At 43.2% G+C, this 16,695-nt stretch overlaps 1 protein-coding gene across 1 annotated transcript in view; it reads left to right on the forward strand.

Annotated features, from left to right (window-relative positions):
- Positions 1-16,695, forward strand: part of syn2b (synapsin IIb) — a 108,163-nt gene that overhangs the window by 45,242 nt on the left and 46,226 nt on the right. Inside the window, exons 3-4 of the mRNA XM_063216079.1 lie at positions 10,343-10,400; positions 14,128-14,219. Coding sequence (XP_063072149.1) covers positions 10,343-10,400; positions 14,128-14,219 — 150 coding nt within the window. The remainder of the gene's footprint in view (positions 1-10,342; positions 10,401-14,127; positions 14,220-16,695) is intronic.

The following is a 16,695-nucleotide window of genomic DNA, read 5'->3' on the forward strand; positions in this document are numbered from 1 at the left end:
GTGTGTGAGAGAGAGAGAGAGAGAGAGAGAGACAGAGACAGATAGAGACAGATAGAGACAGATAGAAACAGAGACAGAGAATTGTTTGTATTTGTGCAGGCCGATACACTAATTCTGCCGGTGTTGCCTCACATATCCCAGGATGGATAGAGATGTGTGAGTGATGAATAAGCTGGACCAGCCGTACTTGCCTTTATAAAACAACCACGAACAAAGCTACAAGTAAATGTAGACAAATTTGTTCACATAATTATTTTGGTGTAAAGTGTTAACAAAGTTGTGGTGGTTTAATTCTTGGAGGAGGACTTGCAGTGCTTCGTGCATTGATTTTATTCTTCTCCAAATCAGGGCCTATTCTTTAGCTGTCTGATTAGCCTCCCTGTCCTTCAGTGTAGTGCATCACTTTGTCCCTTTTTATCCCCAGCATTGATTGAAAGAAGAGAAAAGTGCACTAGGCCCCAAAGGACTCGTATGTGGAGAGGGCTGTGTGTGTGTGTGCGTGTGTGTGTGTGTGTGTGTGTGTGTGTGTGTGTGTGTGTGTGTGTGTGTGCATGTGTGTGTGTGTGTGTGTGTGTGTGTGTGTGTGTGTGTGTGTGTGTGTGTGTGTGTGTGTGTGTGTGTGTGTGCGCGTGCATGCGTGCATGTGTGCTCATGTGTGCACATCAGTGTGCCTGTGTGTGAGTGTGTGTGTCCTCAGAAGTATCAGGACGACTGGGATCAATAAGGTAATCAAACTCGCATCACTGATCTGGGGTCCCCCTATAGCTCCTACAGCATATGGAGAACGAGCTCCACAGTCTATTAGTGTTGTCTAGTCCTTTATCTAAGGTCCCATCGAGGCACAAGAGCTTTTTATTCTAGGGAGTCATAACCAAGAGGGCAACAACTATATGGAATAATACGCATTGAATAATGCATGAGTGGATGAAAACTTGCTGGGAATACAGAGAGTAGACATTACGTTGCAAATGAAAAAATTGGGTAGCACTTCACTTCACGTCGGCATCATAGGAAGGGCAGTGTCATAACGCAGTCATGGGCGTGTCATAAACACTATGTCCATGTCATAAACATTTTAAGAGACATTTGGTTATGGTAGGCAACCCGCAGGGGCGTAAAGTATACCTCCACAGCCCCCGCGAGGCAGAGGGGCCCATATGAGGCGGGGGGCCCACATTGGCCCTTGCCTTCAAGAAACGGGCCCCTTCCACATGATATTAGGCCCTCCTTTTTTCGTGTGGGGGCCCATTCTTGGTAGCTTGCAGGGGTGCCTGACTTGCGTTACACCAGTGACAACCCTGTCAACTTTTCATGACCATGAAGTGTTTATGAAATTGACATAATGTTTATGACTCGTCCATGATATAGGCTACTTCAGTGTTCTAATGTAATGTTTGATCATGTCTACAGAGAGAGGGTGTGCCATCATGGTCCTGCTGCTTATGGTTTAATTAAATCCCTTTTTTTCCGTCACGCACTTATATCTCTTTTGTTATTGATTTTGTGGAAACCCATCACCCTGACTCCATTACAACAGAATACGTTCCGCATTAAGATGTACGAATACGTATGGATTGAAAGCAACCAGGGTAGACCATTTGTATCAAATAACTGTCTATTTTGCGCGCTAAATATACAATTACTGGACTCAAGCATTATATGTGACATGAATTCATTTTTTTTCATGTTTGGGTTTCTAGTCTGGCCTAACAATAACATGGTGGTTTGCAGTCGGCAATGCTTAATCGCGTTCCCAAAAGGTTTTTCGTCGAGGGAGCAGACGTATCTTGTGTTCTTTCAAATCTGTCTGACTGAAAGATAGATCCTCCCCTGGTGCTGTTCCACAGGGTTTTGCTATTTTTGAACACACATCAGTGAACAGCTGCCGGATTCCTATTAGACCACTAGTTTTAGTCAAGCAGCAGTCTGCAATGTTATGCAATGCTGCCAGGCAAGAATTGCATGTCATAATGTGCTGCAAGTTGGAGAGGAAACTGTCACATTGTCGCACAGCAAAGGCGTCCCTGACAAAAATCTCAGCATCAAAGGGAATGTGCTCATTAAAATTCACATTCATCTCTATTAGGCTCTGGCGTCTGCTGGATTGGTTTGGCTTAGGTGTGTGTGTGTGTGCGTGTGTGCGTGTGTGTGTGTGTGTGTGTGTGTGCGTGTGTGTGTGTGTGTGTGTGTGTGTGTGTGTGTGTGTGTGTGTGTGTGTGTGTGTGTGTGTGCGTGCGTGCGTGCGTGCGTGCGTGCGTGCGTGCGTGCGTGCGTGCGTGCGTGCGTGCGTGTGTGTGTGTGTGTGTGTGCGTGTGCGTGTGTGTGTGTTGCATGCATGCGTGCGTGCGTTTGTTCCTTTGTGTGTGTTCATAGTAGAGTAGAGTAACATTTATTAATCCCGAAGGAAATGTAGGTGTCTAGTAGCATACCTACAAAAAATTGATTATTTAACATTTAGATATAAAAAGTCTCTCATTGCAACGTTGTTACTGATTGTTAGAGGATGGATGGATGAGGGATGGAAGGGTGACACTCATTTGTGTGAATGTGTCTATGTGCATGTGTACAGTATGGGTAACCTTCCAATTGCATGAGCTCAAAGCAATAGATAGATACAGTAGGTAGAAGGATGTATATTGTGCTTGGTTGTCTGCCATAGGAGAAAACAGCACTAATGGCATAGCTCTCTACACGGGAGGTGTGTGTGTGTGCCTGTGTGTGTGCACGCACGCACGTGTGTGCGTGCGTGCGTGCGTGCGTGCGTGCGTGCGCACGTGTGCTAGTGTGGGCCAGATAATGAGTAAAATTATGTTGATCATCTGAGGCAAAACAACACCAGCTCGAAGGCAGACACACAAGCTCACTAGCTCATCAACACAACACCTTCATCACTCATTGCATTTCCCGGCTTTGAACGGCGGTATTTTATTTACCAAATGTCCTCTTAGCGAGAGTACTGCAGCATCACTGCAGTGAGGTTCAGCATGACATTCATTTTGCATTCCCATTTGCTTTAACATTCAATGTGTGTGATGGAACGGTGTGTGTTGTAGACTACTAAAATGCTTCAGTAATGTAGTGGGTTGGGGGGTGGGTGGTAATATATTCATAGAAAGTGCTAGCGCCTGCCTATCACTCTGACATTAGAAATGCTAATTGAATTTCTCTTGAATCCCCACGTTTATGTATATTGAAGGATTTGTGCAATGGGCGTCTCTTTTCTTTATGAATGTAATTAAGCAGAGCTGGATGCAATGTAAGCTGGATGTGTTCCTGGGTTAAACGGTACTCGTGTGCTGCGGCACTGCGAAGGCTGGACCAGTGTTATTGGAGAAAAGCACATCTAATCTCTCTGAGCGGGAAAGTAATTAGGGCTGAAGGGCAGGTTGTAATGGCGCTGCCATGTTTAAAACCACAGGAGTGTGATGTGTAAAGACCATAGTGTGGTGCTCTATCAGCACCTTGTGGGAGAGACTACGGTGAGGTTATAGGATGAGGTTGGGTTTCATGCTCACAGTAGTCGCTACTGCTGTCTGACCTTATCAAAGAGCGCTACACCTGCTCCCACTGCAGCGCTATTCACCCCTGAAGCCTTCACAATGAGAACACTTGACTGCAGTGCTCATTCCATTACTACTAATGATAACGCAATTTATTTATATTGTATAATTATTTACTAATGCTGGATAATGGCAACCTACACCTGTTGTCATTCTTTAACTACTAATAAATAATGCAACGTTATGCACAGTCGTTACGAAGTAGTCGAGCATTTTCAGAAAATAGTGAATAGGCCCGCCGGCGACCCCATCTGCAAAAAGAGGCTACAGGCATGAAGTGCTCTTTCTCCTCACTTTTATAGATCTACAGAATGATCTACAGACTTCTGTATGGAATAGAGTAGATAAGAAGTCTGATTCATGCACACAGGCTATAGCCAGGGTATAGCACACAGGGTATAGTCATTGAGATTCAGTGATGTCAGTGAGTCATTTTCTGCGCATTTCCACACACTGCCACCTGCTGTGAGTGAGTATGCAAAAACCTGGAGGATTATTCTGGGAATATGAACAATAATTGAAAATATCATGCAATTAGTAATTAGCTGAAATTGATTGAAACATCAGCCCATGACATCGGCTCATGTGGAGGGGCAAAAGCAGATGGGCAGCTGCGGCAGCTGACGTGTATCACAAGGCAGAATCTTTCAACACGCTCATTATAATGCATTTCGAACCAGAAATGCACTCAGAGAGTGCAGACCTCCGCCAAGGAAGCTGTTTGATAGAACATTTGACCATGTTACACCCTATTTTTTCAAGTCTTTCTGCTTTGTATTTGTGGAGTTAGAACTGGAATGTCAAAATTCGCCCTGTCCTGCAATCTTTAAAAAAATTGTGGATCCACATCATGATCCAGATCGCCACCAGAATTTAATCACTTGTTCCTTTTGTCATTTCCAACAACTCCACAAAATTTCACCCCAATCCGTTCATGACTTTTTGAGTTATCTGACAGACAGACAAATAGACAAATCAACGCGACAGAAAACATAACCTCCTTGGCGGAGGTAACAACAGTGAATCCTCCAATTAGTGCAGCAATACTGTGGTCCTGAATGGCACTTGCTCTGCCCTTAATACAGCAGCAGGAGAGTAGTTAACATGAACACTTCTACAAATCTTTGGCTCCATGAAAGGTTTCAGATTTAGCAAGACAATGTTATTAAAATACTGTACATTATTAACAAGGCCTGAAGGGCCCTTAGAACCACTCCTTGCAGCGCCTCTGATAGTTCTTAATGTAGATTGAATTATGGATTGGACAATATACCATTAAAGTTGAATAAAAGCATTTCAATTGCATGCTCTATTCCACTGATTGCCGAAGAAAAAATGTTCTTAGAAATCGAAGCTGTCTGCCACATGCATATTTTAGCAGCAGCAAGCAATGTTACGACGTGCCAGTCTGGATGAGAAATGCTCAGCAAGATAGACATGACGTTCATGGTTAGCCCAGAGCACACATGCACTTGCACATGCATTTGCACATGCGCTTGTGTGCGCACGCACAGGCACACAGGCAGGCACGCACGCGCACGCACGCGCGCACGCACGCACACACGCACACACGCACGCACAAACTCTTTTTTGTCTGTGTTTTATTTTGTTTCAGGCTCTGTTTCCACTCAGTGTTTCTTGATGAACTGAACTCTCTACCTGCTAGCCTCCAGACAACATTTAATCAGTCCGGGGCTGCTGCTGCTGTCTCTAGTGTAGTGTTGTTCCTGCTGCTGCTGCTGCTGTCTCTCCTGTAGTGTTGTTCCTCCTGCTGCTGCTGCTGCTGCTGTCTCTAGTGTAGTGTTGTTCCTGTTGCTGCTGCTGATGCTGGTGTCTCTAGTGTAGTGTTGTTCCTGTTGCTGCTGCTGCTGCTGCTGTCTCTCCTCCTGTAGTGTTGTTCCTGCTGCTGCTGCTGCTGCGGTCTCTGTTGTTCCTGCTGCTGCTGCTGCTGCGGTCTCTGTTGTTCCTGCTGCTGCCCCTGTCATGCTGCCACCAGCAGTAGTAGCCTACACAGTCCAATTTGGCAGAGGTTACATTACATTTAGCAGACGCTTTTGACCAAAGCGACGTACTACGAGGACATTAAAGCAAGTACAGAGTATGGGGTCAGTACAGAGTACATCAGTATACAAGTAATGTAGAACCGATAGATAGGCTAGCAGAAAAAGAGCGGAGGACCTATGAAGTGTAGTGCAGGTTAGTACCCATGATAAGAGGCGTAGTGTTAGGAAAGTATCTCGGAAGAGATGAGTCTGCACTAGAGGTGTCAAAGAGAAAGAGATGAGACTTCACAGAGGTGTCAAAAGTAATAGTAGAAAAAAGAAACACAGTTTCCTTCCAACATAGGTAACTTATCTGAGTGAGCAGTAGACCTGTACTTGTCTTCCAAGCAGCTGACTCTGTGCTGGTTGGATCATGTGTGTGGTGGCTTCTTGTCAGTTATTAATGGTTTTCAGTCACAACACAGTCTACCTCATTAGGCACAATGGAGTAAAGGGTGTAACAGCTATGTAATATCATGTGCTAGGGTTGTACTTAGACCATGAATTTACTTTTACTTTTACTTTTGACACCTTTGACACCTCTAAGATTGCGGAGCTCAGAGACGCAGCGGCCTGGAGTACGCATATACTCCAAAACACAATTTTGTTGACATTTTTACAATGACACTAAAATTCTTGAATCATGAATATCTGCTATTCAGAGAGTTTAACCCCTTAAGACACTACCCCTGTTATAAAATAGCTGTTACCAGAATAGAATAGAAAAGAATGGCAATGACCTAGTCGTAATTTATTATTAAAGGCCCTGTACACTGTCATAGTGGTGTAGTACTTAAATCAAGTTTTTTCTGCCACTATTACAACATCCCAGTGGTGGGACGGTGCCTGTTAAGATGGTCTACGGTCCAGGATCTAACATAGCAGCATCATGACAAAGTTCAAATTGAAGTAGTAGAGGTCCAATGCGTGAGATACCAAAGTTTCTGTTTCCTGTTCCCCAAACTTGCCTTCTTATTAATATTTCTATTTTCTATTAGCAGGAATTTCAAGTATTCCCATGCTGGCTTTAAATTTTACATTTAGGCCTACATGATTCTTCAAAGGTGTAAAATGTATGCACCCTCTTGATCTTACGTAATGGGACGAGACATGTTTCCAATTCCTTGTTTTTAGCTCCGTCTTGGGCTCTGGCAAGCCTGGATGGGATGAAAAGGGGAATCTTTCCTCAACTCAAGTGTCTTTTGGCAAGACTCAAGTGAACACTGCTCTGTATCGCAGTTCATCACAAGTTTAGTCTAGGGCAGGGCAGGCAGACTGTGAATTAAAATGGCGTCCTGGGAGACAGCTGTCATCAAGCATATTTGCTTTGTAAACAGCAACACACAACATGAATCGCAGATTATAATGAATTACAGTAGGCTATATTATAACTGAATAACAGTAGGCTATAATGTATGGGTTAGACTTTGAATATTGCTCTTTTACTGTAACTCTGAAAGCATAATTGAATTCGAAACAAGATGTTTTAGGTTTAAATTATATCTAGAGTTTAAGTGTAATTTAACCCTGGAAAGTATGGAGCTAAAAGGTTATAAATGGGTTTAATCCTGAGTCACTTGGGGGCAGTCATGGGGAAGTGCAGGGTGTCAAACTTGTAGCCCATAGTAAGGTTCCCGATTCGACTCCCGACCCGCCAGATTGGTGGGAGGAGTAATTAACCAGTGCTATCCCCCATCCTCCCCCATGTGAGGTACAGTACCCTGAGCATCGTCCTGTGCACTGTTCCCTTGGTGCGCTGTTTGGGGCTGCCCCCTTGCACGGGTGAGGCATAAATGCAATTTTGTTGTGAGCACCGCGTGCAGAGGAGAGCTGTGTCACAATAACAATGAGAGTTTCAGGTGGGCTTTCACTTTCATTGTTCTGCTTCTCATCAGCACAACCTATAGGCTATATCTGGCACAGGGGACTGTTTATTGAATGGTCAGACCAGACAGACACATTTATTAGTCTGCTTGTTTGAGCTGCAACGCGGAATGCGAGGCAACAAAGTAATTTGTTTAACTCCAGTTGTTGCTGTTGTTCAAGTCTCCCCAAGGATTTCCAGAGGCAGACTGCCTAATTTAGTTTAAAAGCCTTTAATATGAAGGGCTGACACATTGCAACAAGTGTCTTCTTCAGAGCCTTCTTCGGGCAACAAAGTAATTAAGTGTTGGTGGAAACCCTTTATTAGGGTTTATTAGCCCTTTATTGTAGTAGCCTACTTTCTGATGAAATCCAAAGACACTAAAGTCATATTTTCAACCACACAGCCTTGCATTTCTGTAGGCTAGTCCACGGGCTATTTTCACAACATTAAGGACAAACATTAATATAAAATACAAAATCAGTAGGTCTAACTGTATCTAAGGCATACTAAGTAGTATAGAGGCATTAGAGGCAAAATCTTCCAGTGGGAATTATTTGTTATTTGAAAATGTGGCAATTTCAAGCATGACATAGTTTACACATCATGAATTTGATGTTTTTGCAGGACAATCTCTGCCCTGGCTGTATAGCATTTGTTTTCACACAACATTGGATCTAACATTAAGCTGATATAAGTATTTGAAAAGCTGTGCCTTGTAAGCTGAGCAAGTCAGTGGGTTATACCGGGAAAAATCAGCAGGTTTACACACAATAGAGGAATGCAAAGATATACTGTAGAACTTTGGAGCAAGTGCATAAGCGTTCACAGCACTCTCACATGAAATTACCATAAATGACCAAGTGCTGAGTTATCTTATCCTAGTTGGATTGATGTAACAGGGTATTGTGATATTGTTACGTAGGTCTAAATGCTAGAAAAAATTCTGATTTAAATCTATTCCAAGCAAAAATGCTGGTGGGCAGAGACTCACAGAGTCAGGCACCAGTAGCCTATTACATCACACAGAAGTTAGTCAGCACGAACTGCAATGACACCAGCTGTAGACAGAGAGATTTGTGGCCTGTCAGCCCATGGCCACATGTGTCTTGTCCTTCCTCCACAGCTGTGACTTGTGACCTTAAATAGGCCTCAGCCTCATCACGACTCAGACGGCAGAGGTTGGCCATGCCATCGTTGTTATCTTTTTTTAAACCAGATGCTGAGTAAAAGTATTCTCTTTTTTGACCAGGATATACATATGGATAAATACTTTATGGCACAGCAACAAGACATCAGCAAATCCCCAAGGTGATAAGACTGTCAATTCCACTGCATGTGCTCTCTCTCCAGTAGGTGGCAGCACCATCTCAACATTTGCGTTCAGCAGCTGGCGCGCGAGAGGGATGATGCCAGAGTCATATAGGCAGAGCCATACAGAGGGTAGAGTCGGGCAATCTCCGCCGTGTGCTTAGGCCGACTTCCTCTTTAGCAAAATTAGCTGTTTTAGCTTCTCAGTACTGCTCAGCGTTGCGAATGTTAGTTCCTAGCAGTGGGCGTAGCACATAGCAAATGCAATGCAGGGAATATGACAAGACTTGCTGTTCATAGTAATAACTTCAGATAAACATCACAGATGGTAAACTTTTGTGATTATCACCACCGAGACAGTTGTTGGTTCACATATTTGTGGTGATTACCCCGCAGTATAGTTCGTTAGTCCTTATTTTTGGCTGTTAATGTGGTGGTTCTATGTTGAGTCTATGGAAAGACAGCCGCTTTAGGAACACCCTTATCTCGCTGAAAGGCGGAGCTGCCATTTAATTCCTGGTCCTCCAATTGCGTAACTCTACCCTCTGTATGGCTCTGTATATAGGGATGTTGCGGTCCAAGATACATTACACAGCTGTGCAGTATTGTATTGTGAAGGAGTAAGAGAGACACTGTGGCCTAAATACAGCCAAGCAGACAGCACTAACGGTAAACATCGACGAAGCCATCATTGTATGGTTGTGGGCTTACAACAACATTTTTAAAAAAAAGTTTGTTTTGGTAGCGACATGCTGCGTGTCCTACATTTTAGCCTGAGGGTCAGCAGATGTGTTATCGCGGCTAGGAATATATGCCAACAAACAAAGGTAGCACCAAAGCAATCAGTGCAAATGTTGTCTTGTAATATAACCAATATTATACTTCACTTATGAGCTTAGGTGGTTGTTCTACTCATTGGAGGATTAGCATGGTTCAGAGAGTGTTGATTCATTGTGTATTGTTTGTAGACTACTTCCTAAAGCCAGAAGCTAAATTGGAACCTGTCAGCTTTGAATGTCAATCTGTCTCTGGTATTTGCAAAGCATAGGCCAGGGGTCCCCAAATTTAACGTGTCAAGGAAGGCCCCAAATATTGGCAGATTCCAAGTTCCAACCACGGCCCCCTGACATGAGTCGTGCACCCCTTTTCACAACCATAGTCTATGTCTGTGTGTCAGTGCCTCACTGGGAGGGATAGGCCTATATTATAAAATAATTACAATAGTGGTAATGTTCAGAGATGCAATAATGTACTATAATGCAGTTCTTAACTGACAAGAAAATTGATCAGCTCATTTTTGTTTATTTTGGTGTACATAGGCTACTCCATTTTTTGTTGTTGTTCAACCACACTTTTTCTTCCAACTTGCAGTGCCCCTAGCACCCTATTGCAATTACCTTTCTGCTTGTTTGTCTTCTTTTCTCCATCTGTGATTGCAATTGCCTCAGCATAGTAGGCTTAGCCTATATCTGACTAAATATAGAAATCATCTTTGCCCTCAGTCAGTTCTTCGTTGTGACATGTTGTTAATATTGACATGTTCTTCTTCTCTTCTTTCTCTACAGGGCTAAAGTCTTCCGAGGAAAGAAGGTTCAAGGAGAATTTGACATCAAAGTCGAACAGGTACAGTAAAGTTTGAAAGTATTTATGAATCTCGTGTATAGAAGTCTTACAAGATGTAGGCCTACTGCCTGAACTGATGTGTCAAGTTCAGGCCAGAAACCTAAAAGTTCACACAGAAAGTAAAAAACACCATGAGAGTAGGCCTACTGCCCTCCTTCAAGGTATGGTGTGTCCTCCTTTAAATCTACGTATGTCCAATGATCAGAGAGTACTTTTTTGTTTTTTGTTTTTAAATGCTACATTAAGGTTGCCAACTCATTTGCGTGGCCGGGGGGCTAGAGGTCCAGGGGTCCTCCCCCGTAAAATTGTGTATTTCTTTTAAGCAAATTGCATCCTGTTTCAGCTCAATATGGAACCATACTTTTCTGTCTGCATGATTCCGTATTTCAAGTAGAGATGCACCGGATCCTGATTTTTAGGATCCTGCCGGATACCGTATCCACTGCTTTAGATCCTGCCGGGATAGGCTGGAGCCATATCTAGTTGGTGCGTTAGTCCGGCCCTGACTGCGCCTATGTAAACAGCCACACCTGCAGTATGTCTGCTGAATGTCACTGGACGCGAAAGTGCATTTTTGCATCTGCCTCAGTCATAATAGTCATTAGTGAGTTGTTATAAACCCTGAATGCACTACCGTTTCATGGCCTCATTGCAGGCCTCATGTTGCGCCGGCATCACAATCTCCTTCCTGTTTACAAGCTCCCTCTTCCCTCCACGCGAGGAAGCAATCAGGCTCCGTGCTTTGATCTGCGTCTGGTTTCTCTTACAGGTCCGGGCCTGCTAGCCATTTCATTGTTTCCTCCCCGTGCTCCTAATCACTGCTATTTTTCCATTGTGTGTCTTCCAACAGTCTACATGTTTACTGTAAATGGACTGCTGTGAATGACACTCTTTACGGGTAGCTTGGTGTTAATTTGCTCATTTTGGTGATGGCTGCAGAGTGGGAAATGTGCATCTACACCTGACCTACTGCTGCTGCTGAGAGTTAGACGCATGATGTCTATTGATCTGTTGTTGATCTAATTAGATGAACGGTTTGCTACACACACTTACACATACACAGATGTTAATGCACAGACACAGGCAGGCATACAGATGCACAAACACTGCCCTGAGACCACCTGCCTTCAGGCTTTACTGTGTGTATGAGATGAGAAAAACCTAGACACCATCTTCTCTGAGACCATGACATATAGTTTACTTTACTTTTTCCAACTACTGTATACTGTCCTGACAACATGAAAAAATAATTTCTCTTCCACCTTTCAATATGACACTGTATCATCACCTTTACAGTCAATGAGACCAGGAGGGATTTACCTGTTCTCTGCTCCGACTGAAAAAAATTGTGGAAGGCAGCAGTGTTGCTTGAGCTCTGTGACCAGATAACAACATCATCCTCCTTGCTTGGGAAATGACTAGGCTAGTACACACTAAAATTTGCTGTGTTAATTCAACACTGTTCTGAGTATACAGGTATATGGTCTCACTCGATTAAGTGTTAAGTTCAACTGTTTGAGTGTTAAATTTACACATAGAAGACTTATAAGATTTATATTTAACACTATTTCAGAGCATATACGGCTCAGAGTTAGAATTGAACACTGAAGTGGGACCATATGTGCTCACACTGCAATATTTACTGTGTATGCACTAAAGCAAAGACAGAACTGAAGCAGAACACCCCAACAGAGCAAAGCGTCAGCTTGCCAGATCTGATAGCATCAGTACCCTTTGGATGCTCTAAGCTCGCGCTGCTGGCCAACTCTCTCTGGGTGCTGTAACACGTTGTCAAAATGATCTGCACCGGGAGAGTGCCTGTGATACCCAGCACATCATGACTTGTGCCAGTGGATCTCCCACCGTTCTCAATGATTGCACACCCACAGCAACAACAAAGGCATGCAGTGAGCATCACGGACAAACTGGGTCTGACACATCTGTTGATATGAGGCCCAAGCGTTAGATCCTCTCCTGTTTGCTTATCCGTGCAGTAAGGACTTTGTTATACCAGCATACTCTCCTTTTCTCCACTGTTTTGTAGCAACGTATTCAATATTTTATACAGTAAGGGTCTGCTCAATGTCACATAATGTGAGTTCAATTTGTAGCCAATGGTCCAAACGTTTATTAGGACAAAAACTAACCCTGACATAAGCACTGTTAGGAGTGGGACGTGTTTTTGCGAAATTTTCAAGAATCGGTAACTTGCTAACACTATAATATGGTCATTTTTTTTTTAAAGTACATTTGCAATGACAATTTATTCCCTAGAAGCCCAATTACAATTGCATATATGATCGGTCCTGTGCTTGGGAGTAATGGGCTGACGCCACAACTCCCCCTCACCAACTGTATGCATGTACTGTATATGACGCACTGCCTCATGTCTCACAGAGCTCATTGGAAAAAAAGGCATGTTTTCATGTCTGGGGTGTATAAATGTTGTGGGCACACATGCACACATATAGCTTCCAGATGTTTTTGCTTTGTAATGATGAGCAAGCCATAGTACATAATGCAGATGTGATTAGATACTGTACACCAATGGCATACAGTAGCAATGTCATGTAGTAATCTACTTCAGATCATCCATCCTCATGATTTAGTATAAATTGAAGAAGAAAAGGTGGGCAGCTGTGGCGTAATGGTTTAGGAGATAGGCTTTAGGTCAGACTGAGGGTTGCAGATTCAAATCCCACCCTTCCACTCCCTACCACACTCTATGGCTGAAGTGCCCCTGAGCAAAGCATCTAACCCCACACTGCTCCAGAAACGGTAACCCTTACCCTGTAAATAACTTTGGATAAAAAAATGTGTCAGCTAAGTGTAAAGTAATGTAAAAGAAATCAACATCTCCCACAAACTGTATTTTAATGACCCAGCATGTACTGTACTGTACTGTCTGTGCCTATGGAAGCACAAACATGGGTGGGTCCATCTCTGGCTTTCATTAAAAGTGACTAATTGAATTTACAGACACATCTGTTTTGCAGTGTTTTATGGGAGGAAAAGCAGTCAACAGTGGCGCTTGTTTAAAAAGGAGTAATTGGGATGACCAAACGAGTGGTGTGTCTGTCACACACTGTCAGTAATCCACATGGACATTAATTGTGTGCCCACAGCATCTCGTAAAAACTATGCAGCGGTTTTGCCAGCTGTGAATAATAAGGTCTTGCCTTTGCCAGTCAAAACAATATCCCACACTTACTGTATACTTACTCCATGGAGATGAATGACATATTCTTCTTGAGGTTTTTTGTTTGTTTTCAGCCAGACGATGATGAACACACTGACAGTGCAGTTGCTATGCACTTTCTGTAGGCCCTATTTGCACTTTCTATTTTGTTGTTGTTTTTTGTAGTGCATTGGGGGTGGTTAATAAAGTTGTTTTCGATGGGTGATGCATGGACACAGAAAGTCAAATTGACATTAGAATTATATAATTATTAAAAAAGTAGCTGTTGTTTCAAAATGCCATGAGTGCACACCTCTCAGCATTCTCAGAGTTCTTAGAAAGCAGTCAGCTTCCAATAAATGTAGCCCAATAAATGGAAATCACCATAAATGATAAATCCTCATCCCCACTTTGGTTATGTCCCTGAAAGGAAGAAATGAGTAAAGAATATAAAGAAAACATGGCCATTGTATTATGTGCAGTCGTAGTTAAATGTTTTTGCAATAAATTACTGATTTGTGTTATTTGTGTCTGTGTGCGTTTTTTCAGGCTGACTTCTCTGAGATCAACCTCATTGCTCACGCCAACGGTAGCTGCAATGTGGACATGCAGGTCATCAGGAACGGAGCCAGAGCAGTGCGGTAAGTAGCCCACACATAGGGCACTTCCTCTGTACTGTAAAATGGCATTCATGAACAGCAGAGAAGAGTATTGTAGAGTACTTTTAGAGTAGAGTAGAGTAGAGTAGAGTAGAGTATCGTTTATTGATCCCAGGGGGAAAGGTGTCAAGTAGCATACACACATAAATAAAGACATAAAGACATTGTCCACAAGACATAACACACATATTTACACATAAAATAATCATATATAGCTCACTGTTGCATACTTATTGCCAAGGCATCTCTCTCTCTCTCTCTCTCTCTCTCTCACACACACACACACACACACACACACACACACACACACACACACACACACACACACACACACACACACACACAAACACAAACACACACACACACACACACACACACACACACACACACACACACACACACACACACACACCAAAAGTATAAAGTGTAAAGTGTCCACAGTATTTGGTATTTTTTGGTATTTGGTATTTTATTTGGATCCCCATTAGCTGATGTAACTGCTGATGTTACATCAGCTACTCTTCCTGGCGGTCCACACAGAACATGTAACAAACAAGACATACAAGCAGTGAACATATAGCACACACTTGAGTACAGCAATCAGCCTTTCATCAGTTCACATGCCCAAATACGCACACACACACACACACACACACACACACACACACACACACACACACACACACACACACACACACACACACACACACACACACACACACACACACACACACACACACACACACACACACACACACACACACACACACACACACACACACACACGTTAAGGTCCTGGAAGTGTGTTATACAGACAAAAAAAGCAGTACAAGTCTTGGATGATTGTCCTGTGTTAAGGGCGTTTCTTCTGTACTGTATAGTACAATAGCATTCATGAACTTGCCACTTCCTCTGGACAATACATGTGATCATACAATGGGCAACTTTTTGAGCAACGCTTTTGGTCAACATTACTGTAAGATTTTATTTGGACAGTAAATCACTACAACATTTTTATCTGGAGAACTTGGATCAGCAGTACTGTAGATCAATTTTCCTAATCATTCATCAGAAAACTAGGGGCCAATTATCTCGTTGCCTAGCAACATGGCTCAAAAAGTTGCCCGGTGTATCGTTACCTTCACATTCATGAACATGCCGCTCATAGTGCTGTGCAATCATCTGGCTCAATATGACACCAAGACAACATAGAGAGTGGAGTAACTTGTCTTGGTGGAGTAATCCATTGAAAATGTTCAGGTGCTCATCGGTGTCCAAGAGAGCAATTTGTAATGGTAGGGACACATAGGAGGCGAAGCAAGCGAAGCGAAGAGAGGCGAAATCCAACCGTCATCAGGTCGTCGCAGCGAATCAAATGGAATGGAACAGTTATGTTGTTGATTTGATTGGGCCGCGGCAGGCGAATTCGCTCCTCATTTGCATAACATTAAACTTTCTTTAATAATTTTGCTTTGCTTCGCTCCTGTTCGCTTGCTTTCGCTTGCCATCGCTTGCCTTCGCCTCTCTCATAGGAATGAATGGCAAAGTTCGCAAATTCGCGTGTATGTGTCCCTACCTTAAGGTCAGGAGAGAGGGTCAGAGGTACTCTGAAATACACTTAAAAGTCCTTTATTGTTTCATAGAAGTAATACAGGACTTTTAACTGTGCTCCAGAGTGCCTCAGACCCTCTGTCTTGACATGAACATGCTGTGAGTGAGTACAGTCCAGTTTGGATAGGCATGGTGGTATTGGTTTTCTCATTTTGTTGCATACCTCCCTGGATAGTATGCAATTTACTACCTTATAAATGAAAGCCATTGTTGCATCAACAATATCAGTGACATGAGTTAACTGTAAGTGAACAGGTTGTTGCTGTAATGTACAGTTACACACTGTCTCATGTAATGCCAGTTCTTTCAGTACTGGTACTACTAGAGATACTGCTTGAAAACAGTCAAATGTGGCCAGCTTTTGTCACTGCATCGCATACACACACACATATACAGTACACACACACACACACACACACACACACACACACACACACACACACACACACACACACACACACACACACACACACACACAGGCGCTGAGAGAGAAACTGTGAGTGCGATGGCTCATTGTGTCTCATTACAGCTCATTTATATTCTGTGCGCACAGAGGCCTGGTATTCATCAAATGGGACCCATGTTTACCTCTCCCTCTCTCTCTCTCTTCTCTTTTCTCTTTTTTCTTTCTAATACACGCACACACGCACGCACGCACGCACGCACACACACACACACACATACAGGCACACCCTCAGACAAAAGACGAACCAACAGGGTGCACTTCCTATCACCATCACTTGTGCAGTGACCTGGGAAGACTTCACTCTGTTCTCACTCTCTACTTTTGCCTCTCTCTCTCTCTCTCTCTCTCTCTCTCTCTCTCTCTCTCTCTCTCTCTCTCTCT

Source organism: Engraulis encrasicolus, chromosome 14 (assembly GCF_034702125.1).
Source record: "Engraulis encrasicolus isolate BLACKSEA-1 chromosome 14, IST_EnEncr_1.0, whole genome shotgun sequence".
NCBI classification, from domain to species: Eukaryota; Metazoa; Chordata; class Actinopteri; order Clupeiformes; family Engraulidae; genus Engraulis; species Engraulis encrasicolus.